Genomic DNA, 26,259 nt, shown 5'->3' with positions numbered 1-26,259 from the left:
AACAAGCGCCTCTTTCCCTTTTTTCTTTTCGACCCACAATGATTAGGGAGGATCCTGAAGTCGGGCGGGGACGAGAAGCGAGGAGGCAGAAAAAGAAACGGAGGCTAAGGAGCTTCCCCCCCCCGCCTCCTCCCAGCAAAAATCTAACCGGGGAGCCAGGCGGGCAGTAGCAAATTAGCCAATCACACCGCGTGATCAGCTAATTTGCTACTGCCCGCCGGCTCCCTGATAAGATTTTTGCGGGGGGGGGGGGGGGAGGGAGAAGCTCCTTGCCTCCGTCTCTTTTTCTCCCTCCTCACTTCCTGGGGCTCCACCAATGGGGGAGCAAGACCTGCCCAGCGCCAGGCTTTGGGCTAACACAGAGGTCTGCAAAGGTGGCTGTTTTAAGACTGGTGAACTTCAATTCTCAGAATTCTGGGAGTTGAAGTCCACCAGTCTTAAGAGCCAATTTTGCAGATCCCTGGGCTAATATGATTGATGCCCTTGGTGGACTTCAATTCTCAGAATTCTGGGAGTTGAAGTCCACAAGTCTTCAAGCTGTCAGGTTTGAAGACCCCTTGGGGTTTTTTTCCTAAAGGGTTAGGGATGCAAGGATCTTGTAACTTGACAGCTTTAAGACTTGCGTGCTTCAAATGCCAGAGTTTATTGAAACTAAAAACAGTGTACCATCCTATGTATTTTCGGTTTTAAAAGTGTGGCTCTCAAAATAAATTTCAATCGTGGTTTCGGCGAGATTTGGCTCAGTTGAAAAAAAAGGTTGCCCACCACTGGTTTAGATGATACCTTGCTCAATAGGAGTAATTGTGAAAGGGATCTTGGAGTCCTAGTGGACAACCATTTAAATAGAAGCCAGCCGTGTGCAGCAGCTGCCAAAAAAGCCAACACAGTTCTAGGCTGCATCAACAGAGGGATAGAATCAAGATCACGTGAAGTGTTAATGCCACTTTATAATGCCTTGGTGAGGCCACACTTGGAATACTGCATTCAGTTTTGGTCACCACGATGTAGAAAAGATGTGGAGACTCTAGAAAGAGTGCAGAGAAGAGCAACAAAGATGATTAGGGGACTGGAGGCTAAAACATATGAGGAACGGTTGCAGGGACTGGGTATGTCTAGTTTAATGAAAAGAAGGACTAGGGGAGATACATGTTAACATTGTTCCAATATTTGAGGGGCTGCCACAAAGAAAAGGGAGTCAAGCTGTTCTCCAAAGCGCCTGAAGGTAAGACAATAAACAATGGGTGGAAACTAATCAAGGAGAGAAGCAACTTAGAACTGAGGAGAAATTTCCTGACAGTTAGAATTAATCAATGGAACAACTTGCCTCCAGAAGTTGTGAATGCTCCAACACTGGAAGTTTTTAAGATGATGTTGGATAACCAGTTGACTGAAGTGTTCTAGGGTTTCTTGCCTAGGCAGGAGGTTGGACTAGAAGACCTTCAAGGTCTCTTCCAACTCTGTTATTCTATTCTTTTAACAAGAAACCAGAAACGTCACCTCCAAAAGTTAAAGATCTTTATTTAACAAACACAAACTTAATTTAGCAAATAACATTCTTGCGGCTCATCAAGTAAACCCTGGAAAACACACCTGTAAGGTGGCATACCTTGTACTGAACAGGTGAGAGCTTTCTGTTAAAAAAGAACATAGCCCTCTAGTAATTAATTAAAAGTTAAAAGAAGTTTAACTGCAAGTTACGAACCAAGCGTGGTAACCTGTCATCCCAAAGATTTACCCTTAGGTGTCAACTAGGTGTCATATTTATAAAAACCTGGAGATATCAGATCACAAACCAAGCAAAGGGTTATTTTGATCTGCTTCTGAAGGAATCTTCTGAAAAGATACACCCTGTTCTGACCTTTAGTATTTCATCCAATCTGGGATAGGACTACTCTTCTTCTGGCCCAGCCGTGGTGTTTTCATGTTCCTTTATTTTGGAGATTTCATTCCTTTCAAGGAAACCATCAGGCGTTTCTCCAAGCTCCTGCTCTTTCCATCCTGCACTGTTTCTTACACCCCTTTCATGAGCTGTTATGGGTTCAGACAAAGGGACCTCACTTTGCGGAGTGGTAGCTTCTTGTTCGTTCACTTTCCCCAGCTGACAGCCATCTCCAGGGAGGTCATCCTTGTTGGAATCAACCACCACATCCACCCCTCCAGCCTTGTGTCCTGTCAGAGTGTCTACAGAAGGATTAGCCGCCATTTTGGTTTCTTCTTGGCAGACAAGATCTTTCTCCTTAACGTCATGAGTACTACAGCTTGCTCCTTGGTCCTCAGATGGGATCACCTCACAGCCTTCTTCCGAAGAACTACCTTTGGGTACAACGTCTACTTTCCGTCTCTTGATCACCGTATCAAGGGATTCAATCTCCTTCCCATCTGGGATGTCCTCGTTGCCACCTTCGGGGGCCGAGAAGCTAACTTCTTCCTTTGTAATTACCACCTCGCCCAGATTATGGGAGATCCTCTCAATATCACTGGGGCTTTTAGAGGCCCCAGAGATATCTCCACTTAATCTGCTTAGCTTCCTCTTCTTAGGTTCCTTGAGGTTTTCTCCGTCAGCTTCATCCACGCACTCCTCGGCAGGGTCTTCTTTTTCCAACGGACAATCGGAAGGTACTAGGACTTCTTCGCTGTGTTCCTTCTCTGCCTTGGTTGGCATCACCAATGCAAGTTGAGATTGGTTTGCATTTTTGGAAGTCTTACAGTCATCCACAGGCTTTATCTGAGGTTCTACAACCTCCCCATCTTGTAACAGGTCACCATCTTCTACAGAGCTGGTTCTCCTCCCGATATCTTTGTCCTGCATAGAGTTACTGTCTGAAAGGCTCAATGTGGGACTAATGCTGGATACAGGCCGCTCCGTGTGGTTATGTTGTACTGTTGTGTCTAAATCATGGCGAGCAACACAACTCTCTTCTGACAACCCACGTTTCTCTTTTTCCAAAGTTTCTCTAGCTTCCTCCTGCCCAGGTTCTTCTGTAAGTCTTTGAAGGTTTGTTTGGCGTGACTCAACACTGTCCTTCTCCACAACCTCTCCATCTTCTTCCTTGGCGCATTCTTGTTCTTCTGGGTTACTCAGTAGTTTGAGGGACGGAGGTTTGAATCTCCGGAGTTTCTTGTGAGGCCCCCAGACAAATTCATGTTTTGGCTTGAAGTGTTGCCAGGCAAAATACACCAACTCTCGTCGTTTGGGTTTGTTTCGGACGGTGAACATGAAGTAGTCCAAGACACTTTTCAGCACCCGAGGCAGCAGCTGGTGGACCAGAGTCTCTGACAGGAAGAACTTCACCAGCTGCACTTGGTAGTTCTCGTAGCCCATCTCGCCCAAGCATTTCAGGATGCGAGTGATCCGTAAATTGTTATGGCTGTACCTGAACAACAACAATAACAAACAATAATGTGACAAGATGTGGAAGGGAAAAGGAGGACAATTAAATACAATTGAGACATTGTATTACAGACAATTCTCAACTTACAAACAGCTGCTTAGCAACCATTCAAAATTATGGGGGGGGGGGGAAGAGGACAATTAGGTACGTTTGAGACATAAAAAATAGAATTTAAAATCTGCATTACAGGTAGGCCTCGTCTTATGACTGGTTGCTTAGCAACCATTGGAAGTTATGTGGGAGGGGGAAAAAAGAGGACAATTAAGTAGACATAAAAAATTGAATTTAAAATCTGTATTACAGACAATTCTCAACTTATGACCAGTTGCTTAGCAACCATTCAGAGTTATGTGGGAGGGGAAAAAGAGAACAATGAAGCACAATTGAGACATAAAAAATTATAATTTAAAATCTGTGTTACAGATAGGCCTCGTCTTATGACCAGTTGCTTAGCAACCATTCCAAGTTACGTGGGAGGTGGGAAAAAAGAGGACAATTAAGTACGATTCAAACATTAAAAAATATAATTTAAAATCTGTATGACAAGTAGGCCTTGTCTTACGACACGTTGCTTAGCAACCATTCAAAGTTATGTGGGAGGGAAAAAAAGAGGACAATTAAGTACGACTGAGACATAAAAAATAGAATTTAAAATCTGTGTTAGAGGTAGGCCTCATCTTATGACCAGTTGCTTAGCAACCATTCGAAGTTATGTGGGGGGGAATGGGGGGGGGAGAGAAGGACAATTAAGTACAACTGTGATATGAAAAACAGAATTTAAAGGGTTGCTATTACAGGTAGTTCTCGACTTACGACCGGTTGTTTAGCAACCAGTAAAAGTTATGACAGCCTATCGGGGGAGGAGGGCTACTGAAGATTTGGATTTGAAGTTCCAATGGTCATCTTTCTCCCCCCCCCCCTTACCCCCCCCCCCCAAGATAGCCATGAGACCGAACTTCAGACATTTGACAACTGAGCTGCCTTTAAGCATTTTTAAGGCTTAAATTTTATTGATCAAATTGTACACTGGCCAAAGCCCCTCTTTGAGCAGGATGGGCAGTTAAGAAGCATGAAAAATTAGTTAATTAATTAATTAATTAATTAATTAATTAATGGACATTTGCAGCCTCCTGCAATCATGTGACCGTACTTTACTATGCTTTGGTGGACCCCTCCCCTCCCCCCCAAAAAGCAGTCCTAGGCTGCATTAACAGAGAGATACAATCAAGATCCCGTGAACTTTTAATACCATTTTATGATGCCTTATTAAGGCCACGCTTGGAATATTGCATCCAGTTTTGGTCACCAGAATATAAAAAAATACTCTAGCACAGGGGTGTCAAACTCCAGGCCTGCAGGCTTGCCCTGGAAACAGGATAGGACTGGCCCTCGGTGCCTCTGCCAATGAAAATGGAGCTCGGGAGAGCCACGCACGGCCCTCCCAAGTTCCGTTTTCGCTGGCAGTGGGTTGCAGGAGATGGTCCCAACCGAAAACAGAGCTCGCAAGCCCGTTTTTCCTGGCAGAACGTTTGGGCTGCCACAGGAGCCCCCGGCACAAGTGTCGTCAGCTGGCCACCGTGGTCAAACCCCCACTTCCCCGAGGTCAAACACAACCCTGATGTGGCCCTCAATGAAATAGAGTTTAGCACCCCTGCTCTAGAAAGAGTGCAGAGAAGAGCAAGAAAGACGATTAGGAGACTGGAGGCTAAAACATATAAAGATCGGTTGCAGGAACTGGGTAGGTCTACTTTAATGAAAAGAAGGACTAGGGGAGACATGATAGCAGTGTTCCAATATCTCAGGGGTTGCCACAAAGAAGAGGCAGTCAAGCTATTCTTCAAAGCACCCGAGGGCAGAACAAGAAGCAATGGGTGGAAACTAATCAAGGAGAGAAGCAACCTAGAATAAGGAGAAATTTCCTGGCAGAAGAATTAATCAGTGCTCCAACACTGGAGATTTTAAAGAACAATTGGACAACCATTTGTCTGAAATGGTATAGTGTCTCTTGCTTGAGCAGGAGATGGACTAGAAGACCTCCAAGGTCCCTTCCAACCTTATTATAGAAGTGTGTCTTGATGTTGTCCTAACCTAACCAAACTCAGAATGGGGTGCTTTGAGCTAGGCACAAAAGCTACAGCCTGAAAGTTTCACAAAGAACCACTTCCAAAGGATTGTTTATTACATCCAAGGGAGCTTATGCTTGTACGAAATGAGAACTTACTCATCAAGTGATCTTTGTCTGATCGGAGATAATTTTTTGTAGCTCAGAGTTGAATTGTGGGGGTCCTTGGTGCTCCCTGAGTTGGTGATTTTCGTGCAGACATCACATTACCCAACTGGGTAACTTCATCAGTGCCAGAAGCTAGTGGAACTGGGTACTCAAACAATCAAAAAGCCCCATAGGAAGAAAAAAAAAAGTCCAAAAACACCTGCTTACCAGCAATCAATCCCCATATGACCAGAGATTCACATTGAGGCAAACAGTGCACCAAAAATGAAGTAAGCAATACCCAAATCAAACAAATACTAATGCAGACAAAATGATTCAATAGCAAATAACAGCCTAATCAAGGAACCGCCAAGGACACTCCCTCCAACATTGATACAATATAAAAACAAGATTCAAACCCACTCCCTTCTAGCATTGATGACGTTACCTAGTTGGGTGATGAAACGTCTGCAAGAAAACAACCAAGCTCAGAGAGCACCAAGGACCCCATAATCAAAGTCTATGCTGACCATCGGGTTCAATTCATATACAGCAATTCTGATAAGGTGCCAGTTATAAAGCTCACCACCCCAAGCAGCCCAGGAGATGATCTCTGAAGAAACTCACCGATTGAGGTTTCCGAATCGCTCACACCAGTTTTCCGCTTTACACAATTCTCCGGTTTCCTCATTGACTAAGTTGATGCCGTAAAATTTCAACATGAGTTTATAAGCCCGGACGAACCTCTCCATGACCTCTTTAGATTTCTTGAAGGCCTGAGAGATGTCAAAGAAGATATCAAATATCAAATCACCCCTCTAGTCCATTTAGAAATATGAGAAAATATCATGTCAAATATCTAGCAGCAGCTGTCAGACCTGGGAGCCATCTTTTACATTGGGCCTTCAGACCTGCCCCAATTTCTACTGTGGGAAAACGGGAATTATATGGAGTATGGGAGAGATGTAGTCTAGATAACATTCCTTTCTCAGAGAGTCAAGGACACCTTGCCCTGCAGCTGTGATGGCGTGACTGAGAGGCATTTCCAGTTTTGGACGGTGCCTGATTGGGCCATGGGATGGACATGTGGGAGCTGGGCAGGGACTTGAACTTTCTTTTGGGTGGGGAAAACCTGGAAGCTTTCGGATTCGGGTTTTCCCAGATGTGCCAATAGGACATCTCTAATAAAATGGAACTTTGAGGAACCTCAAGTCTCGGAGTCTTCTTTCGTTGGGGGTGTTACTTGGGACCCCTGAAATCCAGAGTGCTCTCCGGGGCCTTGAGCCCCAGCGTCGACCCGAACCCGGGTGGTGTGAAGACACAGGGAAGATGACACTAGCAATAGCGTAGCAGTTAGACTTATACAGTCCTCTCTAAGCGGTTTACAGAGTCAGCCTATTGCCCCCAACAATCTGGGTCCTCATTTTATCGACCTCAGAAGGATGGAAGGCTGAGTCAACCTTGAGCCTGGTGAGATTCGAACTGCGGGCAGCCGGGTAGTCAGCAGAAATAGCCTGCAGTACTGCATTCTTACCACTGCACCACCACGGTTCTACCCCATCATCTACCCCTTACTATTTTCATCTCATTTTTTTGTTATTTGGCCTTATATTTCTATAGTTTTAATTGGGTGGATGGAACTTTTAATAGCATAATTGCTAATGAAAGTTTGCGATAAACCTTTATTCTAAAGTATCGCAATATTAAAAAGCACTAACTGGAATCTCCTTTGCAGGTGGGACTCGACTTACAACAATCCATTTAGTGACTGTTCGAAGTTACAATGGCACTGACAAAAGTGACTTGTGACTATTTATTCACACTTACGACCGTTGCAGCATGCCCCTGGTCACGTGATTTATATTTGGATGCTTGACAACTGATTCACATTTATGACGGCTGCAGGGTTCTGGAGTCACGTGATCCCCTTTTGCAACCTTCTGACAAGCAAAGTGAAAGCGCCGGGTGCATGTGTGTTGCATTTTGTGACCTCACATGGTCCCACCGCGCTCCATTTTGGCTTCCAAGTTGATGCAGGAGGCCTTCCAGGCCCAAAATGTGACCAGGGGGGATGGGACTCGCTCACCTTTTGGCCCTGGAGGGCCTCCTGTACCAACCTGGAAGCCAAAAATGGGCGGGAGGGGAGGGCGGGACAGAGTGCACATTATGTGTGCAGGCGTGTTTTAGGCACACAACAACATAAGTCTTAGTCCCTCATTCTTGTGCATTTTAAAAATAGGTAAAAGGTATTAATCACTTCCAAAATGTAATGCTCTACGCTGGGCTAAAGTGTGTGGATGCAATCAGATGAAAAATCAAAACTTCAATTTCATGGATGAGATGGGACATTATAAAAATGAGGCAAGATCTTCCTACCTCAATTTCTTGGCGCGTTAGCCGTTTGGCATGATAATTCATCCCTTGTTCACGCAAAGGAAACAGCCTGGAAGGAACAAAACATTTGCCGGTTAGAAAAGATGTTTTTTTTAAAAAATACCAGAAAGAAACACTCATATTAAAGATGCTGAGACTCTAGAAAGAGTGCAGAGAAGAGCAACAAAGATGACTGGACGCTAAAACATATGAAGAACGGTTGCAGGAACTGGGCATGTCTTGTTTAATGAAAAGAAGGACTAGGGGAGACATGATAGCAGTGTTCCAATATCTCAGGGGTTGCAACAAAGAAGAGGGAGTCAAACTATTCTCCAAAGCACCTGAGGGCAGGACAAGAAGCAATGGGTGGAAACTAATCAAGGAGAGAAGCAACCTAGAACTAAGGAGAAATTTCCTGACAGTGAGAAAAAATTAATCAGTGGAACAGAAATTGCCTCCAGAAGTTGTGAATGCTCTAACACTGGAAGTTTTTAAGAAGATGTTGGATAGCCATTTGTCTGAAATGGCATAGGATTTCCCACCTAAGCAGGAGGTTGGATTAGAAGACCTCCAACTATTCTATTCTATTCCATTCCATTCCTCTATTCTATTCTATTCTGTTCCATTCCATTCCTCTATTCTATTCTATTCCTCTATTCTATTCCATTCAGCAAAATAAATATAGATAGTCCTTGACTTACAACTATTCATTTAAAGTTACAACTTTGAAAAAGGTGCCTTTAGCAGAAAGTTCACTCTTACAGAAGTACAACATTGGAAGGGGCCTTGGAGGTCTTCTAGTCCAACCCCATGCTCAAACAGGAGACCATATACCATTCTGGTGAAATGTAAGACTGAAATTCAGACATTTCACTTGCACTTAAGGCACAGAAGAGATTAAAAATTGGGCACTTAACAGCCAGCATGTATTTACAACTTGCCAATAATCGGCGTTGCCCGGGCATTTATTTATAGGGGGAAAATGTAATTTCTTATGTTGGATTTTCCCCCTTACCAAAGGGAGCCCCCTTGTGGAATACTGTGATGCCGTTACCATGGCAACTCCACTGCGCTGCACAGTAGAAGCCATTTTACGGCAATACAGTAGAAGTCATTTTGAGACACAACAAACTGTATCTTAACAGAACACACAGTCCGAGGGGGTTTTAGGGGTGTCTTACACCCACAGTATTTGTTTCCAGAGAGTAAGTCATCTGTGTACCAAGTTTGGTTGAAATTGCTTGAGGCATTCCAGAGTTATGCTGGAACATACATACACACGGCTGTTTTTATATAGAGAGATGGTTGCAGTATCCCAGGGATATGTAATTGCCGTTTGCGAGCTTCCTGTCTGGTTTTTGACACACAAAGTCACCGGGGAAAGCTAGATTCGCTTAACGACCATGCAATTCACTTAAGTACTGCGGCAAAAAAAGATCATAAAATCAGTCTGCGACTCAGTTAGCAACCGCCTTGCTTAGCAATGGAAATTCTGGTCGTAAGTCGGGGAATACCTTCAGCTGGGAAAAACGTACATGTCATACAAGCTATGTGCCGGCTTCCAGCACTTTTTTTTTCAAACGTTTTTTTTCTGGACCGCATCGTGTATTTAAATGAAAGTACATTAATTTTACCACTGAATATATGAATGGTTTTCTTCCAAAACGTCATAGTTATCTTGCCACGTCTCAAGGAGATCTTCGATGTACAGACCTTTGAAAGAAAGAGGAAAGGAAAAAGGATTCACGGATTATGAATGACTGCGGAGGACGAGGAAGAGGGAGGAGTAGAAATGTTCAGGTGGGTTACAAAATACAAAATGGGGAACACAGGGAGTCCTCAACTTACAACCTCGATTGGACCCACTAAGCGAGATAGTTGAGTTTTGACCCTTTTTTAAATGATCTTTCTTGCCACCGTTGTTAAGTGAATTATTGAAGTGGTGATGTCAGTAAGATGGTTGTTAAGTGAATCCGGTTTTCCCAAGGGCTTAGCTTGTCAGAAGGTCGCAAAAGTGGGTTGCGTGACCCTGGGACTCGGCAACCGTCATAAATATGAGCCTGTTACCAAGCGCCCAAATTTCGATCGCATGACTATGGGGATGTCACAACGGTCGTAAGCGTGAGAACTGCTCATTGGTCATTTTTTTCAGTGCTTGGTGATTTTGAACGGTCACTGAATGAATGGTTGTAAGTCAAGATTCCTTTGTAAATCGTGAAAGCAAGATCTTTTCTTCGGCTGACGGACAGCACTGATTTTGGCAGCTGTTCAAGGCAGATCAGGTCAAAAATGAGGTTCTGCTGGGCAGATCTGGGCATTTTATACCCCCCCCCCCCCGGTCATCTTTGACTCCTTGGCTCTCTCTGTCTGGCTTGCATGGATTGCTTTTATTTTGAACTTTCATAACAATCCCAGTTTCTCTTGTGGCCCCCTTGGGAAAATTAATTGCCCACCTCTGTTACAGGGATTCCAGAAATGGCACTTTATTGTAGCATCTTGAAATCTAGATTTCTCTCTTGACACTAAGTAAAATCAAGGTGGGATTATCTTAAGTTTCTTTCTCATGCTTGCTGCTATTTCTGGACTGTGGAATGTGTTTTCCCCAAGTCACTTCTTAATGCCTCTTTCATACCTTCCCCAAAGGTTGCCTCTAAACCTCTGTACAAATAGTAAAGGACAACCTTCTAGATCAGTGATGTCTAACCCTTTTTGTTGGGTTCTCTAACAGTAAAATTTATTTCACCATTTCAACACGCTCTCCTGCTTTTCTTCATTCAGGGGCTGTCCCAACCTTCTGCAGCTTCAATGGCTGCTTCTCATTGTTGCCGGGAAAAAGAACTTCTCCTGTATCAATCAAGGACTTTGCGATGTCCCTGAGATCAGCACGACGTGCCCTTCTCTATCACCATCTCTAAGGGATGGTTTAGGTCCAAAAGGACCATCCAGCAGCAGAGATATCGACAGCAATCCTGGAGCTCCAAGGTTGCATGTCGTGTCGTAGCGACGTAAGCCCCGCCTCTGTCTAACTCTTTAGGTTGTTGTGTGCCGAAAGAGTACACAACCTCCCCTGCGTATACACGCATGGCCCCTCCTGCGTGCGTCCTACCCCTGCCCATTTTTGGCTTCCAGGTTGGTGCAGGAGGCCTTCCAAGCCCAAAACAGGGCACTGAGGGAGTGGCGCAAGGCCCCAAAATGCATTGAGTGCCCCCCCTCGCGCATGAAGGTGCGTGTCCCCCACATGCACCCTGCTCCATGTGCATGCCTGGCAGAGACTTGAAGACCAGTTGGTCGGGCGGAGGTGCACGCACATGCACAGTGGAGTTAATCTGGGGCAATGGCTGGTGTGCCCACAAAGGCTCTGCGAGCCACCTGTGGCACGCGAGCCAAATGTTTGCCAGCATGGTTCTGCATCTGAAGTTAGAACAATTAACCAGTGGAACATCTTGCCTCCAGAAGTTGTGAAAGCCCCAACACTGGAAGTCTTTAAGAAGATGTTGGATAGCCATTTGTCTGAAATGGTGTAGGGTTTCCTGCCTAGGCAGGGGGTTGGACTAGAAGACCTCCAAGGTCCCTTCCAACTCTGTTATTGTATTGTATTGTATCTTGGAAATGAAGTTCAGAACCACAACCTCTCAATCTTTCATTGAGTGACTGTTACAATGGCATTGAAAAGTGGAATTTATGATTATTATATCTTTCGAACTTATGACCGTTGTAGCATCCCCATGTTCCCATGCTCAAAATTCAGACATTTGGCAACTGGTTCATTTTTATGAGAGTTGCAGTATCCGCAAATCATGTGGCTCACTTTTTGTGACCTTGTCACAAACCAAAATCAACGGGTAAGCCTGATTCACATTACAACCGTGTTATTAACTCAACAACTGCAGAAATTCACTTAATAGCAGAGGCAAGAAAATCGTAAAACAGGGCAAAACACCCTTAACTGTCTGGCTTAGCAACTGTTGTGGCCCACCAGCCAGTGGAGCTGGCAGCAGATTCGGACAGTGAGGAGGTTGGGAAGGAACATGGGCCAGTCCTGGAGTCTGGGGAAGGCTCAGATGAGGGCTCTGTGTCAGAGGCAGAGATGGGGCCAGGGCCATATGCCAGTTATCAGCTGCCTTCGGAGTCAGACATCAGTGAAGCAGAGGAACAGCTGGAGCCTGTTCCCAGTGTGCACATGCACAGAGTTGCCAGACAAAGGGAACAGCTAAAGAACAGGGGTCGACTTGGGAGTAAGGCCACAGGTGGACAATGAATGGCCCTAGAGGAAATAAAAGAGGAGTGAAAGGGGAGTGGAGTTTGCAGGAGACCATTAGTTCGCTTAATTGGTTGGTGACTCTCCGAGACTCCTTGCCAAGTTTTGCAGATACCTGCCAGCTCTCCAAGCCAGATAAGGTCTGTGGCTAAATCCTCCCTTGAAAGACTTTGCTGGATGTGAATGAGCAGAATTCACAGTCAATGAATAAAAGGGGTTTTTGTTAGGACCAGGAGTTTGCTTCGTGCTCTTGGGAAGCCTGGGTCAGAACAGAAATTTTGGCCTCAATAAGATGAGAGAAATTCAAATGAGATCTTGGTTTTACAACTCTGGGTGTGGAATTTACCACAGAAGCCCTGCCAGGCCTCATTTCTCCTTAGAAGATCAAGCCTTCCTCTGAATGAGGGCAAATTTAGCCTGGGAATTTGGCTTACTGCAATTATTTTCTGTTGCTACCCTGCTGACTTCAGGAGGCCAAATGAGATTCAAAAACCCTTTTTGCAAAACTCACTTGAACCACAAACACTCGGAGGGAACACTGTCAGATGTAATTATTTCTAATAATTTGATTTCTAGTTACAGAAAGAACGGTATGTCCATGTATCTGCAGGTGTGGAAGAGGGAAAGAAAATTATGATTTGAATTCTATCTCTGGGTGAAGTGATCCTTGACTTACAACTACAATTGGACCAACATTTATTTTAGTAAGAGAGAAAGTTGTTAAGTGAGTTTTGCCTCATTTTACAACCTTTCTCGTTATTGTTGTTAAGTAAAGGTAAAGGTTCCCCTCGCACATATGTGCTAGTCGTTCTCAACTTTAGGGGACGGTGCTCATCTTTGTTTCAAAGCCGAAGAGCCAGCACTGCCCAAAAACGTCTCCGTGGTCATGTGGCCGGCAGGACTAAATGCCGAAGACACATGGAATGCTGTTACCTTCCCACCAAAGGTGGCTTGTATTTTTCTACTTGCATTTTTTAGGTGCTTTCGAACTGCTAGATTGGCAGAAGCTGGGACAAGTAACGGGAGCTCACTCCGTTATGCGGTGCTTGGATTCAAACCACCAACCTTTCTGATCAACAAGCTCAGACTCTTCGCCACCGCATTCCTCGTTGTTAAGTAAATCACTGCAATTATTAAACTAATAACTTGGTTCTTAAGCGAACTGGCTTCCCCATTGTCTTTGCTTCTCTGAATGTCGTAAGTACATGCCAGTTGCCAAGCTTTCAAATTTTGATCACATAACCATGGGGAGGCTGCCATGGTTGTTGAGTATGAAAACGATCATAAGTAACTTTTTTCCGCGCTGTTGTAACTTCGAACAGTCATTATATGAACTGTTGTAAGTCAAAAGGAGAGGGAGGAAAGGAGAGAAGCTAGCAGGAAAGGAAGGAAGGAAGGGGAGAGTGGAAAGAAAGGGAGGAAGGAACAGAGGGGAAAAGGGGAAGGAAAGAAAGTCTTTAACTAAATGCAATGTATTGTCATGTCAAAAGCCAACAGGAAACCTCAGTTATGAACCCCACCCTTCCCCTAAGAAAACCAAGCATTTTCAAAAGCCTTACCCCGGGGCAAAAAATTAACCTCATTTTTGTAAAAGCTCAGATTCCACATATCTTCCTCGCTGACCTCAGTTTCTTCCAATCCCTGGAAGATAAAAGGGAGAGAGGGAGGGAGAGATGGAAGGGAGATAATAAGCAAATAGGGGTATTATTAATTCATTCACAATTAAACGCAGTTATCAGGAGTTCTATTTCTACCCATAAATCGTTTCTGTCCCATTCTTAACAACTTACTCCTTCTATGCACCCCAAATAGCTTTGCGGGCCCCAATACAAAGACCCTCTCTATTCCGATACTCAAGTTGTATCAGAAACACAAGCAAACACAAGCTTTTTTTTTTTTTTTAATATTATGGCCTCCCAACTTGGATAATTGCAATGCAGGATGGTGTGTAATCGGTAAGCAGGGGAAAATCAGGTCAAACCAAGAGCAAAAATCAACAGGCATTTTAACCCAAATTTCTATTATACCCTTCTAGCTGGAAACTCAACGTAACCATAATGGGCAGGAAATCTTACCGGATAATGCCGCCTATATTTCTGCATATCTCTGGCTGCGTTCCAGTTACGGCTATTTATGTTCTAATTTAAAAAGAGACAATAAAAGAGCTTTATTTTTAAAGTCTAAATCTTACATAAGGCCTCTTCCAAACAACTGCAAAAGAAAGTACGACTGATTATATAATTTCCTTTGATTTAGCGACATTCTGCCATCTCACTTTTCCTCTAGAAGCTGAATATAGTGAAAACATCGTTTTCCCTTCTAATTTATATGACGTGAGACAGACTCTCTTTATTTTCGTTTAGGAAAATATTCAAAAATCTACCTTGTATTTTAGTTCATTTACAGAGACTGAACACTTTCCTTATTCTTTCTCGTCTCTCATCTCTCTCTCCCCCTCTACCCATCCATCATCCATCTATCCATCCATCCATCCATCTATCCATCCATCTATCTGTATCTATCTATGTATCTATCTATCCATCCATCCATCCTTATCCCTATCTGTCTGTCTATCATCTATCTGTCTGTCTATCTGTCTGGCTCTCCGCCTGCCTGTATCTATCTATCTATCTATCCATCCATCCATCCCTATCCCTATCCCTATCCCTCTGTCTGTCTGTCTGTCTGTCTGTCTATCATCTATCTATCTATCATCTATCTATCTATCATCTATCTATCTATCTATCTATCTATCATCTATCTATCTATCTATCTATCTATCTATCTATCTATCTATCTATCATCTATCTATCTATCTATCATCTATCTATCTATCTATCATCTATCTATCTATCATCTATCTATCTATCTATCTATCTATCTATCTATCTATCATCTATCTATCTATCTATCATCTATTGATTATATTTTTGTAACATATCTAGAATTATTGGAACTGAGGAACATTTAAATCAGTACTTTTGTGTCGAATACTTTACTTCATTTACTTTATTTAGGATTTATAGACCGCCCCCTCTTCCCAAGGGGACTCGGGGCGGTGTACAGACAAAAGCTAAAAACCGTATATACAATAACAATATTAAATACCCCCTTTTAAAAACAAATTAAATATGGAGTCTGTACAATGATAATCAAAATTAAAACAGATTAAAACAGTTTGTGTATCTGTATGTATGTTCTGTATGTACGCCTATGTGTTTTATATATTTTCTGTGTTTTATATGCCCCATTGTACGCCGCCCCGAGTCCTACTTGGAAAGGGAGCGGCTAATAAATTCAAACTTATTATTATTATTATTATTAAAAAGACAACCCCTTAAAGTTTAAAATGCCGGCCAGGAGGATTGAAAATTAAAACTACGATTGGGCCAGGCCAGCTGATTGGAACAGGTGGGTCTTGAGTTTCTTGCGGAAGGAGCGGAGATCGGTACTAGTTCTGATGTCGGGGGGGAGGTCGTTCCAGAGGGTCGGGCCCATCACAGAGAAGGCCCTATTCCTGGGCGTCGCCCGCTGGCATTGCCTAGTGGACGGCACCCGGAGGAGTCCCTCCCTGTGAGAGCGAATTGGTCGCAGGGATGTATGGGGTAGGATGCGATCCCGCAGATAGCTAGGTCCTGTGCCATGGAGCGCTTTAAAGGTGATAATCAACACCTTGAAACGCACCCGAAAAGCCACAGGCAGCCAGTGCAGCTCGCGCAGGAGAGGTGTTATATGGGAGTACCTGGTACATCCCGTGATTACCCGCACGGCCGCATTCTGGACCAGCTGCAGCCTTCGGGTGCATCTCAAGGGGAGCCCCATGTAGAGAGCATTGCAATAGTCCAGGCGGGACATCACAAGCGCTTGGGTGACTGTGTGAAGGGCGTCCCGGTCCAATAGGGGGCGCAATTGGCGCACCAGGCGAACCTGGTGGAACGCCCCCCTTGCCACGGCTGTCACATGGTCATCCATCGATAGCCGGACATCCAGGAGGACGCCCAAATTGCGCGCCCGTTCCACGGGGGCCAGTTGTTCGCCCCCGATGGCCAGTGATGGAACCCACTGGTTGAACCGGGGCGCCGGTATCCACAGCCACTCCGTCTTGGAGGGGTTGAGTCTGAGTCTGTTGCTTCCCATCCAAGACTACAAACTTGGCAACTTTCGGTCTGCAACTTCCAGAATTCCTCAGCTAGCCATGCTGGGAGTTCAACTCCACGAGTCTTAAAAGTTGCCAAGGTTAGAGACCGCAGGTATAGAATTGTGTTAATAAGGTGGCCTAATTTGGAACTGCCGGGGCAAGCAAACAAATCTGATTTAGACTTCACTTCAGTGATAAGTCAGACTCTTGTGTCTCCCTATCAGTTGTGCATAAAAGCACATGCACACACACTTTGGCATGCTCACATCAATGCAGAGCATCAGTCAATATGCTTGAGCCATGTTGCCTGGGTAGTTCAATCTTAACCCTCCTGGGCCTTGCCCTTGGCCTGGGTGAAGAGACACTGAACAATGCACACACAGTAATGTCTTGACCCATGGGATCTGCAGATTATATCTTACGTTCTATAGCAGTGTTTCTCAACCTTGGCATTTTGAAGGTGCATGGACTTCAATTCCCAGAATTCCCTAGCTAGAGTTGAAGTCCACACATCTTCTAATTCAGTGTTGGTGAACCTTTCTGGCACCAAGTGCCAAAAAGGGAGCGCACACGCAGGGGGGGAACACCGGAAATAGGAAGAGCAGTTCCTTTTCCTGACTTCCAGTTTCTGGCGTGCGCATGTCCGTGGGTCACCTGGTCTTCCGGTTTTTGCAATGCATGCACACGCAAACACCAGCTGGTTGGCGCGCATGTGCCTGCCGCAAACCGGAAGCTCAGCTTCCTGGCATGCACATGCGCGCCAGGGAGCTGCTCTTCCAGTTTCCGGTGCTCCCACGCATGCGAAGACCGAACCCGGAAGAGAAATAGGCGATGACTGGCGTGCCCGGAGAGATGGCGCTGCGTACCACTTCCAGCACACATGCATTAACAGATTAACAGAGTTGGAAGGGATCTTGCCGGTCATCTAGTCCAACCCCGTCAAGCAGGAGACCCCTACAACTCAACTCACAACCTCCTGATTGTGAGGCGAGAGCTCCATCCCTAGGCCACAGCAGCCATAGATTCCCCATCGCAGTTCTAAATGCTAAGGTTGAAAATCCCTGCTGTACATACGTATATATTGTATATTCTCACATGCTTGGTTGTGGGAGAAATATTGTGGATATTCAGAAACGAAGGGCGGGTGTATTCAGAAAGCGTCCATGTTTGATCAAAATCTGACCTCTTTTTATGCATGACCAACATCTGACCTCTTTTAGTACTCATGATGGATAATGGACTTAATGAAGGACATGATGGATACTCAACCTAATGTCAAAGGCATTGTTTTGCAAAAGCATTAGACGCCAGCCAGCTGGTTCTCATCAATCTTTGCACACAATATAGTTTCAAGTTTAGAAAACAAGGCAGGTGGGACTTGAATTGTTTGAGGGCAGTTTTGACAATAGAAGGTCTTGTCATAATTCTTGCTACTTTTATTCATTGTTCATAGTATGATTTTTTGGCACATTGTTGTTTTAGTTCACTTTATCTCAGTGTCATGTTTTTGCACGCATTATGTACTGAAGACCAGTATATATGTCATTAGTCTGAACATCTCTCTATATAAAAATGGCTCTTTGTGTGTGTATGTTCCAGCACAACTCTGGAACGCCTCGAGCAATTTCAACTAAACTTGGTGCACAGATGACTTGCCCTCTGGAAGCAAATACCGTGGGGGTAAGATACCCCTAACACCCCTCGGGGTGTGTGTTCTGTTAAGATACAGCCTGTTGTGCCTTAAAATGGTTTCTACTGTACTGCCTTAAAATGGCTTCTACTGTGCAGCGAAGCAAAGTTGCCATGGTAACGGATTCAGAGTACTTCACAAGGGGGCTCCCTCTGGTAAGGGTGAAAGTCCAACATTAGAAATTAAATGTGGTCCGTACATTTTCCCCCTATAAATAAATACCTGGGCAATGCCACGTTGTCAACTAGTTTATCAAATTTTTCATTTAGCTCACTCTCCATCAGGTGCTCTAAAAAGAGTTCATTTGTTGGCCAAGGCTGCAAAGAAGTTATACAGGTAGTCCTGGACTTACAACCATTCATTTAACGACGACTCAATGTTACATTAGCACTGAAAACAGAGACTTGCAATTGGTCCTTACACTTATGACTGCTGTAGCATTTCCATGGTCAACTGAGCAAAATTCAGGCACTTGGTAAATCCACCCGTAAATGTAATCCTCGACGTACGACCACAATTGAGCCCCAAATTCCTGTTGTTAAGCGAGACATTTGTTAGGTGAGTTTTGCCCCATCTTACGACCTTTCTGGACAGCGTTCTTAAGTGAATCACTGTAACTGTTAAGTTACTAGCAAGGTTGTTAAGTGAATCTGGATTCCCCATTGACTTTGCTTGTTAGAAGTTCGCAAAAGGGGATCACATGACTCCGGGACACTGCAACCGTCATAAATATGAGCCAGCTGCCAAGTGTCTGAATTTTGGTCATATGATCATGGGGATGGTGCAACAGTCGTAAGTGTGAAAAACCAACATAACTCACTTTTTTGCAGTGCCCCTGTAACTTTGAACGGTCCCTAAACAGTGTTGTAAGTCGAGGACTACCTGTATTTGCGACCGTCTCAGGGATCACATGATCACCATTTACGACCTTCCCTGGCAAGCAGTCAATGAGGGGAACTGGATTTGCTTTAAGACCATATGGTTCACTTAACAACCGTAGCGATTTGTTTAATAACCATGGCAAAAAATGTTTTAAAATTGGGGTGTGACTCATTTAACAACCACCTGGCTTAGCCATGTAAATTCTGGGCCTAACTGCGAACCATGTGTTCTTTCTGGTTTCGCTCGCCTTTGGTTTCTGAATATGAGAAGAAAACTTCCAACAGCCAGCAGGACTGATTAAAAATCGTTCCAGAAGAGAATTTCCCTACCTTCCATTTATTAACTCCTCCTGTTGAAAGTCCTGGTCTTCGCCACTCCTGAAGAGAAAACACACTTTTAAAAATAATTATAGAATACGACAGAATAAATAGAATAGAAATAAAGAATAGAAATAAGGAATAAAATAGGAATAGGAATGGAATAGTATAGAATAGAAATAAAGAATAGAATAAGAATAGAATAGAAATAAGGAATAGAGTAAGTATAAGAATAGAATAGAAATAAGGAATAAAAATAAGGAATAGAATAGGAATGGAATAGAAAATAGAATAGAATTAAGGAATAGAATAAGAATAGAATAGAAATAGGAAAGGAATAAATTAGAAAAGAAATAAGGAATAAAATAAGTAGAATAGAACAGAATAAAAAGAATAGAATAGAAATAAGGACTAGAATAGAAATAGGAATGGAATAGACTAGAAAATAGAGTAGAAATAAGGAATAGAATAAGAATAGAATAGAACAGAAGGGAATAAATAGAATAGAATAGACACAGGAATAAAAATAAGGAATAGAATAAGAATAGAATAGAATAAAATAGAAATAAGGAATAGAATAGGAATAAAATAAGAACAGATTAGAACAAAATAAATAGAATAGAATAAGGAATAGAAATAGAATAGAATTCTTTATTGGCCAAGAGTGATTGGACACACAAGGAAGTTGCCTTCGGTGCACAAGCTCTCAGTGTACATAAAAGCTATAAGTGATAAATCATATTCATAGTCATCATAACATTTACATTCATCATAAATCATAAGATATAGCATCCCAGAGGCCAAAAACGCAAAAGACCCTGTGATTTTTCTCAATTCAGTTCTTACAGATTAGCTTTTCAAACCTTTTACCTAGGAGCCATTGACATTTATTTCATTTATTTTTACTCCCTAATTGAGGGAAAATGCTGCTTGCCATTTATAACTAGCCAAAACAGGTTCAGATTACAACTTTCTGACTCATAAAATATGCCGGGAGCTCATTCAGTTTCGTTTCTTCACTCATCCGGCAAAACTAAATTCTGTTTCTCCTCGATAGATTTTTCTTGCAAGTTTTACTTTCCATTTCCTTAAACTGGAGCATTCCGTTTAGTTTCATTTTAGTTGTTATTTATTGTTTCATACTAGAATTTTTAATTATATATTTACTGAGCATTTTTGTTGTTGTTCTGGTCTCTTGACTGTAATAAACTGAATAAAAATAAAACAAAACAGGAGTAAACAGAACATGAGTTTTCTTCCTGAATCTTAAAATTTGCATGAAAAGGGATAAATAAAAATAAAAAAATATCTGCTGGGGTTATTGTTGTTATTATTTTTGACTGCCAACTAGTTTTAGGACTATTTAGTGTGGTTTTTAATTGTTCCTAAACATGGTGAGTAATGCTGTACGAGCAGAATTGAGCCCCAAATTTCCACTGTTAAGTGAGTTTTGCCCCATTTTGTTAAGTGAGACATTTATTAGAAGTGAGTCTTCCCCCATGTTACCTTTTTTGCCATTGTTGTTAAATGATTCCTCAAAGTTGTTAAGTTAGTAACATGGTTATTAAGTGAATCTGGCATTTGTTAAATGAGTTTTACCCCATTTTACGACCTTTGTCATAGTTGTTGAGTGAATCACTGCAGTTCTTAAGTTAGTGACACGGTTGTTAAGTGAATCTGGCTTTCCCATTGACTTCGCTTGTCAGAAGGTCGCAAAAGGGGATCACGACCCCGGGACACTGCAACCGTCATAAGTATGAGTCAGTTGCCAAACATTGAAATTTTGATCATGGGACCACGGGGTTGCTGCAACGGTTGTTAAGAGTGAAAAATGGTCATAAATCACTTTTTTGCACTGCCGGTTGTAACTGAGTGGTCACTAAATGAATTGTTATAAGTCGAGGACTACCTGTATTTCATTAGCCAGTTAGGTAAGATCACAGCATCGGAAACCACCAAGCTGAGACAGCATCAAGGACCCCCACATGTATGCATTCATTAAATTTATATGACTACCTAGGTAGGTAGCGTACACCAATCAAATTAAACAACTATTATACAAAAAACAATCAGTATAAAAAAAATAAGACGATCATAAGATTCAAGATCACGTGAAGTGTTAATACCAGTTTATAAGGCCTTGGTAAGGCCACACTTGGAATACTGCTTTCAGTTCTGGTCGCCACGATGTAAAAAAGATGTGGACACTCTAGAAAGAATGCAGAAAAGAGCAACAAAAATGATTAGGGGACTGGAGACTAAAACATATGAAGAATGGTTGCAGGAACTGGGTATGTTTAGCTTAAGAGAAAGAAGGACTAGGGGAGACATGATAGCATTGTTCCAATATCTCAGGGGTTGCCACAAAGAAGAGGGAGTCAAGCTATTCTCCAAGGCACCTGAGGGTAGAACAAGAAGCAATGGGTGGAAACTAATCAAGGAGAGAAGCAACTTAGAACTGAGGAGAAACTTCCTGACAGAACAATGAATCAGTGGAACAGAAATTGCCTCCAGAAGTTGTGAATGCCCCAACACTGGAAGTCTTTAAGAAGATGTTGGATAGCTATTTGTCTGAAACGGTATAGGGTTTCCTGCCTAGGCAGGGGGTTGGACTAGAAGACCTCCAAGGTCCCTTCCAACTCTGCTATTGTATTGTATTGTATAATTAAAAGTGAAAGTACTATTAAAAATGAAAATATACAACCCAAAAGGCAAGAAGAGAATAATAGATCAACCACAACAGTGGAGAAATGGTTCTTGTTTCCTGGGACCCCCGTGGGCTTGTGACATAACCAGATCTTGAGGGTCTTCAGGAATATCAAGAGGGATGGATCTAATGTGAAGGGAGGGGGGGGAAATGTTCCGTAAGATGGGGGGGGGGGCACAGCAGAGAAGGCCTGCCTCCTGGGCCCCCCTAAATGTAAGTCCCCCGCAGATGCTATTTACAACTTGTCTTCTAATAATAATAATAATAATAAATATTTATTTCTTAGCCGCACCCTCTCCGGAAGGACTCGGGGCGGCGTACAATGAAACATATGAAATAAATATGGACAAAACAAACATATAACAGAGACATATACCGAGACATACACAAGGAGGAGGTCGGCTGATAAATAAAACAATTAAAATACAGTATTTAAAAACCCCTAGATAATTAAATATAATTAAAATACCCAGTAAAAGCCCGTCAGGAGCGATATGGTTAGATCAAAGTTGAGCCAGGCCAGCTACTTGGAATAGGTGGGTCTTAAGCTTAATACGAAAGGAGCGGAGGTCAGAGGTATTCCTAATATCCGGAGGGAGGTCATTCCACAGGGCTGGGCCCGCCACAGAGAAGGCTCTGCCAGATCTCAATCAATCAATCAGAATAGAGCTGGAAGGGACCTTGGAGGTCTTCTAGTCCAACCCCCTGCTCAAGCAGGAGATGCTGTACCAATGATGGCAAACCTTTTTCTTATGGCGTGCCACAATTGTGTATCGGCGCGCCATCGCACGCATGCCCATACCAATTTAATCTCCCCTGCCCACGTGCACATGGGACACCCCCCCTGCCCCCCATACATGCACAAAGCCTCCCCAGGCTCCGGAGACTTTTCTGAAGCCTGGGGAGGACGAAAACAGCCTCCCCCGGAAGCCATAAATGGATCGTTTCCGAACGTCCGGTTGGCCCGTGAAAGGCGTTTTTTTCTCTCCCCAGGCTTCAGGAAAGCCTCCGGAGGCTGGGGAGGGCGAAAAATGTCTCCAATGAGTCAACTGGAAGTTTGGAAATGAACTGATGGCTGGTGTGGCAGCAAATATGGCTCGACGTGTTTCATAGATACATCATCACGGTGCTATACCATTTCAGACAAGGGCCTGTTCAGACAAGTGATTACATCGGCCTGTCTCGTAGACAGGCAGGTGTAATTGAGGAGAGGTGGACCGTCAGGTAACCAGGTCCCTTGCCAATGAAGTGCTTTAAAGGAGAGGTGTCCAACTTCAGCAACTTTTAAGACTTGTGAACTTCACCTCCCAGAATTCCCTAGCCGGCAGGTTAGCGACCTCTGCTTCAAAGGTTAAAACCGGCGCTTTGAATTGGGCCGAGAAGCAAATCTGGGAGTGACCTACGACCACAATTGGGCCCAGCCTTTATGGTGCTAAGCGATGTTTGTTAAGCGAAGTGGTCTCATTTTTACGACTTTTCTTGCCGCTGTTGTTAAGCGAACCCTTGCAGCTGTTCGATTAGTAACACGGCGGTTAAGTGAATCTGGCTTCCCCGTCAACTTTGCTTTGTCAGAAGGTCACAAAAGAGAATCCGGTGACCCCAGGACATTGCAATGGTCATATACATGAGTCAGTTGCCAAACATCCAAATTTCAATCATATGATCATGGGGATGCAGCAACAACGATGCTAAGTCATTTTTTAACGCTGTCGTAACTTCGAACGGTCAGTAAAAGAACTGTTGTAAGTCGAGGACTACCTGTATACCTAACTGTCTCTATCGGTGCAGCTGAAGCATCCATCTGGCGACTCTTCAAGGGCAGCACATTACAGTACAGGCAGCCCTCGACTTACAACAGTTCGCTTAGTGACCGTTGCAAGGTCCCAAGGCCACTGGATGCCCTTTGATGACCTTCCAGCAAGCAAAGTCAAAGGAGGGGGGGAGGGGAGAAGCAGGATTCACTTAACAACCTGCTCCCTCACTTAACAACCACAGTGATTCCCCTTTAACCACGGGGGGGGGGAGAGAGAGAGAGAGAGAGAGAGAGAGGTCATAGGTAGGAGGGGGCCAAGTCCACCGAACCCCTGTCTCACTTAGCCACAGAACCCGATGGGCTGGAGGGCAGCTGTTGAGGACTACCTTTCGGTCCAGCAGAAAATACGACTTCCGCAACAGAGGGGTCAACATCTGGAAGGCTCTACCTGACTCCGTTGTTACATCCTCAAACCCCCAAAACGTTAACCTTAAACTGTCTACTGTGGACCCCACCCCATTCCTAAGAGGTCAGTAAGGGACGTGCTTAAGCACACCGCCCCTGTCCTACTGTCCCCATTTCTTTGTATCCATTTCCTGTGTTCTTATTCATACTTATTTCTATTCCTGTTATCTTGTACACGAGTGACAAACTACTGTAAATAAAATAAAACAAATAAACAGGCACAACCAGAGCCCTGCACCTCACTGGGATCGCCTCCTGCTCTTCTTCAATCACACTTGGCCGATAAAGAATTCTATTCTATTCTATTCTATTCTATTCCATTCTTCTTCCTTATTCTGTTCTGTTCCATTCCATTCTTCTTCCTTATTCTGTTCTGTCCTGTTCCATTCTATTCTTCTTCCCTGTTCTGTTCTATTCTATTCTTCTTCCTTATTCTGTTCTGTTCCATTCCATTCTATTCTTCTTCCCTGTTCTGTTCTATTCTATTCTTTTGTTCCCGAGGAATCGCTCACCTCGCTAGCGGAGGCCCACTTGGGGCTGGACGGCCACCAGCTGTGCTTTTCCCGGGCTTTGGCTTCTTCCAGGTTGGCGGCTTGAGAAGCCGGTTCCCGGGTCTTCTTCTCCTCCTCCCTCCCTTCCTCCTCCTCCTCTTCCTCTTCCCAAGTGGAATCGTACTCCCAAAGCCCTCCCGCTCCGTCTTCTTCTCCTTCTTCCTCCTCTTCTTCTGCCTCCTCTTCCTCCTCCCCTTCGCCGGCGTGGTTTTTCTCCTTCTCCGCTCTCATCCAAGTCGCCATGGCTCCCGGAGGCGGGCTTGGCCTTTTCCGATGGGCACGGAAGAAAGGAAAGCGAAAGAGGACGAGCTCACAAAAAAAAAGAAAGAGAGAAGAAACAAAAAGCAGCATGCAGGAAGACGGCGGCGAGATCAAAGTGAAAGGCACGTGGAGGGGGAGAGGGAAAAAAAACGAGGAGGGACAGGGCAGCGCGAGACCCCAAGACCGCAAAAGCCCCGTCCCTTTCTGCAATCTGATTGGCCGGCCGGCGTTCCTTCCGAACGTTGGGAAATCCTCTGCGTTCCAGAATGGAATGCTCGCAACCCGGAGGGGGAGGGGGGATGTGCGTGAGAGGAGGAAGCGGCGACGGGCTTATCGGTTTTGCTTCCCACTCGAGGCGTTGATTGACAGAGACCGCCCCCACCTTTCTCCCCCCCTCCCCTCCCCTCCTCTCCCCTCCCCCGGGGGCGGGTCTCTCGTTCCTTGTTAACCCTTCGCCCGAACCGCCCGAACACGCAATACTGTATTCCCACGAGGACATCCTCCTGATCGGCAAGCGAATGTATAGTAAGCGCCAGGTAACAGGGACAGAGTGGGGAAGGGACCTTGGAGGTCATCTAGTCCAACCCCGTGCTCACGCAGGAGACCTGTGCTAGGGATTCGAACCGCCGGACTGCCGACCTTTCTGATCGACAAGCTCAGGGTCTTAGCTGAGGAGCCACCACCAATTGGACTGGGAAGACTGGACTGCCATCTGCTAGAAATGGTGTAAGGTCTCTTGCTGGGGGTGGGGTGGGGTTGGACTAGATGACCTACAAGGTCCCTTCCAACTCTGTTAATCTGTATCTAACTCTGCCTGCATGGCCGCTTTATCTTAGGTATGTTGGGTAGAAACTATTACATTAAGCCGATTTGTCTATGGAGATTCTCAGTCATCCAGGTTATGGTTCTCCCAAATGTGCTTTTTTTCTTTTCTTTTCCAAGAGGCAACTGGACCTTCTTGGGTCCCCCGGTCCCCCCCCCCCCCCAAGACGTTTCACTTCTCATTCAAGAAGCTTCTTCAGCTCTAACTGGATGGTGGGGAATGGAAGTAAGATTTGGGTATTAGGCTGAGCGCGTTTTATTTTTGGCTAATAGACCCACAAGGCTTACAGGTGGTAACCCTGGACATAACCACAATTGAGCCCAAAATTTCTGTTGCTAAGTGAGACGGTGGAGTTTTGCCCCCTTTCACGACTTTTCTTGCCACAGCGATTTAAGTGAACCACTGCAAATGTTAAATCAGTAACACGTTTGTAATGTGAA

At 44.2% G+C, this 26,259-nt stretch overlaps 1 protein-coding gene across 2 annotated transcripts; it reads right to left on the bottom strand.

The window, feature by feature from the left end:
• Nucleotides 1-1,498: 1,498 nt before the first annotated feature.
• OGFR (opioid growth factor receptor) lies at nucleotides 1,499-25,343 on the bottom strand. 2 transcript variants are annotated; one of them, XM_081948896.1, is made up of 8 exons: nucleotides 24,697-25,342; nucleotides 19,272-19,319; nucleotides 14,308-14,370; nucleotides 13,792-13,873; nucleotides 9,609-9,687; nucleotides 7,978-8,044; nucleotides 6,229-6,377; nucleotides 1,499-3,374 (listed from the first exon to the last, which is right to left on the bottom strand). In XM_081948896.1, exons 1-8 carry the CDS (start codon nucleotides 25,084-25,086, stop codon nucleotides 1,889-1,891), a joined length of 2,364 nt encoding a protein of 787 aa, XP_081805022.1. In that variant the 5' UTR covers nucleotides 25,087-25,342; the 3' UTR covers nucleotides 1,499-1,888. The 2 variants fall into 2 exon arrangements, with proteins under 2 accessions (XP_081805022.1, XP_081805023.1); XM_081948897.1 differs by lacking the exon at nucleotides 19,272-19,319 and having other exon boundaries at nucleotides 24,697-25,343.
• Nucleotides 25,344-26,259: the final 916 nt, after the last annotated feature.

Source organism: Natrix helvetica, assembly GCF_964273705.1.
Source record: "Natrix helvetica genome assembly, chromosome: 3".
NCBI lineage: Eukaryota > Metazoa > Chordata > Lepidosauria > Squamata > Natricidae > Natrix > Natrix helvetica.
Note: the sequence above shows the minus strand (reverse complement) of the source record. Positions and strands in the feature narration are given on the sequence as shown.

Coding starts and splice junctions, on each gene's coding strand:
- OGFR (XM_081948896.1), bottom strand. CDS start 25,086: ATGCTGCTTTTTGTTTCTTCTCTCTTTCTTTTTTTTTGTGAGCTCGTC. Junction 13,874..14,307: donor AATATAGGCGGCATTATCCG/GTAAGATTTCCT, acceptor TTTATCTTCCAG/GGATTGGAAGAAACTGAGGT. Junction 6,378..7,977: donor TAACGCGCCAAGAAATTGAG/GTAGGAAGATCT, acceptor GACATCTCTCAG/GCCTTCAAGAAATCTAAAGA.